This window comes from Lucilia cuprina, chromosome 6 (genome assembly GCF_022045245.1).
Source record: "Lucilia cuprina isolate Lc7/37 chromosome 6, ASM2204524v1, whole genome shotgun sequence".
Taxonomy (NCBI): domain Eukaryota; kingdom Metazoa; phylum Arthropoda; class Insecta; order Diptera; family Calliphoridae; genus Lucilia; species Lucilia cuprina.
Window position 1 is genome coordinate 8370662 of NC_060954.1, and position 2316 is coordinate 8372977.

General features: G+C 31.0%; 1 protein-coding gene across 1 annotated transcript in view; it reads left to right on the forward strand.

Moving 5' to 3' along the window:
* The window catches only part of LOC111691207 (periodic tryptophan protein 2 homolog), a 3622-nt gene extending 1987 nt beyond the window's left edge, over positions 1-1635 (forward strand). Inside the window, exons 2-6 of the mRNA XM_023453861.2 lie at positions 293-440; positions 513-747; positions 811-972; positions 1035-1251; positions 1313-1635. Coding sequence (XP_023309629.2) covers positions 293-440; positions 513-747; positions 811-972; positions 1035-1251; positions 1313-1562 — 1012 coding nt within the window. The 3' untranslated portion in view covers positions 1563-1635. The remainder of the gene's footprint in view (positions 1-292; positions 441-512; positions 748-810; positions 973-1034; positions 1252-1312) is intronic.
* Positions 1636-2316: the final 681 nt, after the last annotated feature.

Consider the following 2316-nt stretch of genomic DNA (forward strand, 5'->3'; position numbering starts at 1 on the left):
AACTAGAACAGAACTAGAACAGAACTAGAACAGAACTAGAACAGAACTAGAACAGAACTAGAACAGAACTAGAACAGAACTAAAACAGAACTAGAACAAAACTAGAACGGAACGAGACAGAACTAGAACATAACTAGAACAGAACTACAACGGAACTAAAACAGAACTAGGACGGAACGAGACAGAACTAGAACAAAACTAAAACAGAACTAGAACAGAACTGTAACTAGAACTAATCTTGAACTGAAGAAAAACTGAATCAACAAAAATCTAACTTTTCTTTTTATTCTAGATATTTTTCCTCTTTGGAATATTCCGCTGATGGTGAATGCATATTGGCTGGTGGCAAATCCCATGTAATTTGTATATATCACGTTAAGGAAGCCATGCTCTTGAAAAAATTTCAAATAACACAAAATCTTAGTTTCGATGGTTTGAATGTAAGTTATTTTAACATACTTCTTGAACTCTCTATTACATTATATATTTTTTCCAAAATTTTCCTCCAACAGGAATTTATAAATCGTCGAAATTTAACTGAGTTTGGTAATATGGCTCTGGTGGAGCAAAGAGAAGAGCTAGAGGGTGGTAAGGTGGCCATACGTTTGCCGGGTGTACAAAAAGGCGATATGGCAGCGCGTAATTTTAAACCAGAAGTTAAAGTATTTTCAGTGAAATTTTCACCCACAGGCCAAGCATTTGCTGCAGCCTGTACAGAGGGTTTGTGTATATACACTTTAGATAAGGGTAAGGCAGGAAAATAAACATATTATTGAGGATGTTTTAACATAATTTTTCTTTATTGCTTAGGAGTTGTTTTTGATCCCTTCGATTTATCTTTGGAGGTTACGCCCAAAGCTATAAAAGAGTCTTTAAAGGCTAAAAACTATTCCAAAGCTTTGATAATGGCTTTGAAATTAAATGAAAATAATTTAATAACTTTGGCAATAGAATCAATACCCTATCAGGACAGTAAGTATATGTATTACGAGATTAAATATTTCTTTTCCATATCTTTCTTTTTAACATTTCAGTTAAACTTATCTGTTCCACCCTGCCCAATCAATATGCTCATCGTTTATTGCAAATATTGGCAAAACTTTTGCAAACCTCTCCGCATGTAGAATTCTATTTGCAATGGTGTTGCTGTCTACTGTTCAGTCATGGCAATAAAGATGGTGTTTTCCAACACACTTCCCTGTTAGCTTTACATGAATCTATTTCTAGGAAATATGAAAGTCTTAATAGAATGTAAGTTTATCTATTAATATTATTGAAGATTTTTAAACATTTCTTTTTTTTCTTATTTTAGCTGTGATTTTAATAAATTCACCATACGTTCTCTATTGAATACGGCGCATACTAGAAATACGCAAAATAAAGATAAACTTGATCAGTTAAAATCTGCTAAAGATCAAAATGATAACGACGATGTTGATGAACAAGAGGAGGATGATGATGAGGATATGTTGCTAATAAAGACTTCGACAAAAGAAACAGATGAGTTTGCTGAAGAAAGCGAAGAAGAGGAAAGTAGTGAGGATGAAGCTGAGAGTGACTAAATATTTTGTTTAATTTTAAGTTTAAATTTTCTACCGGCCTATAATAAAGTTGAAGAAAATACAAATTTTAAAACAAATTGAATAAAATTCCTGCTAAAAATGGACCTAAAAGGTAATTAAATTATAAAAAGGCTATAATATTAAAATAATACAAATTTACACCATTTTAATAAAGAAATCCAATTAAAACTTTACTATTTTCCTAACGTTTTATCCATTAGAAAATGTAAAGCCATTAGAAATGTTTGTAAGTCTTCTATCAAGTTTGCAAATAAATTGAATCTACAATCAATGTTCAATCAAGTTCAAAATTCCCATAAAACTTCAATCAAGTTTCCTAATGAAATTGCTATAATTACGGGATTTAAAAGGTAAATTATACAAATTTTCTATTGATTTTAATCTATGTAGAAAAACACAATGAATTAAAGGGAAAAATTTTAAATGTTAAATTAAAAAATTTTAAATGTTGACAATAATCACTTCGTGAACAGTTCTAGTTCAATTCTACTTCTAGTATTGTCTTAGATCAGTTCTAGTTCAGTTCTAGTTTAGATCTAGTTCAGATCTAGTTCAGATCTAGTTCAGTTCTACTTCAGTTTTAGTTTAGTTCTAGTTCAGTTCTAGTTCAGTTCCTGTTTAGTTTTTGTTCAGTTCTAGTTCAGGTCTAGTTCAGTTCTAGTTCAGTTCTAGTTCAGTTCTAGTTCAGTTCTAGTTCAGTTCTAGTTCAGTTCTAGTTCAGTTCTAGTTCAGT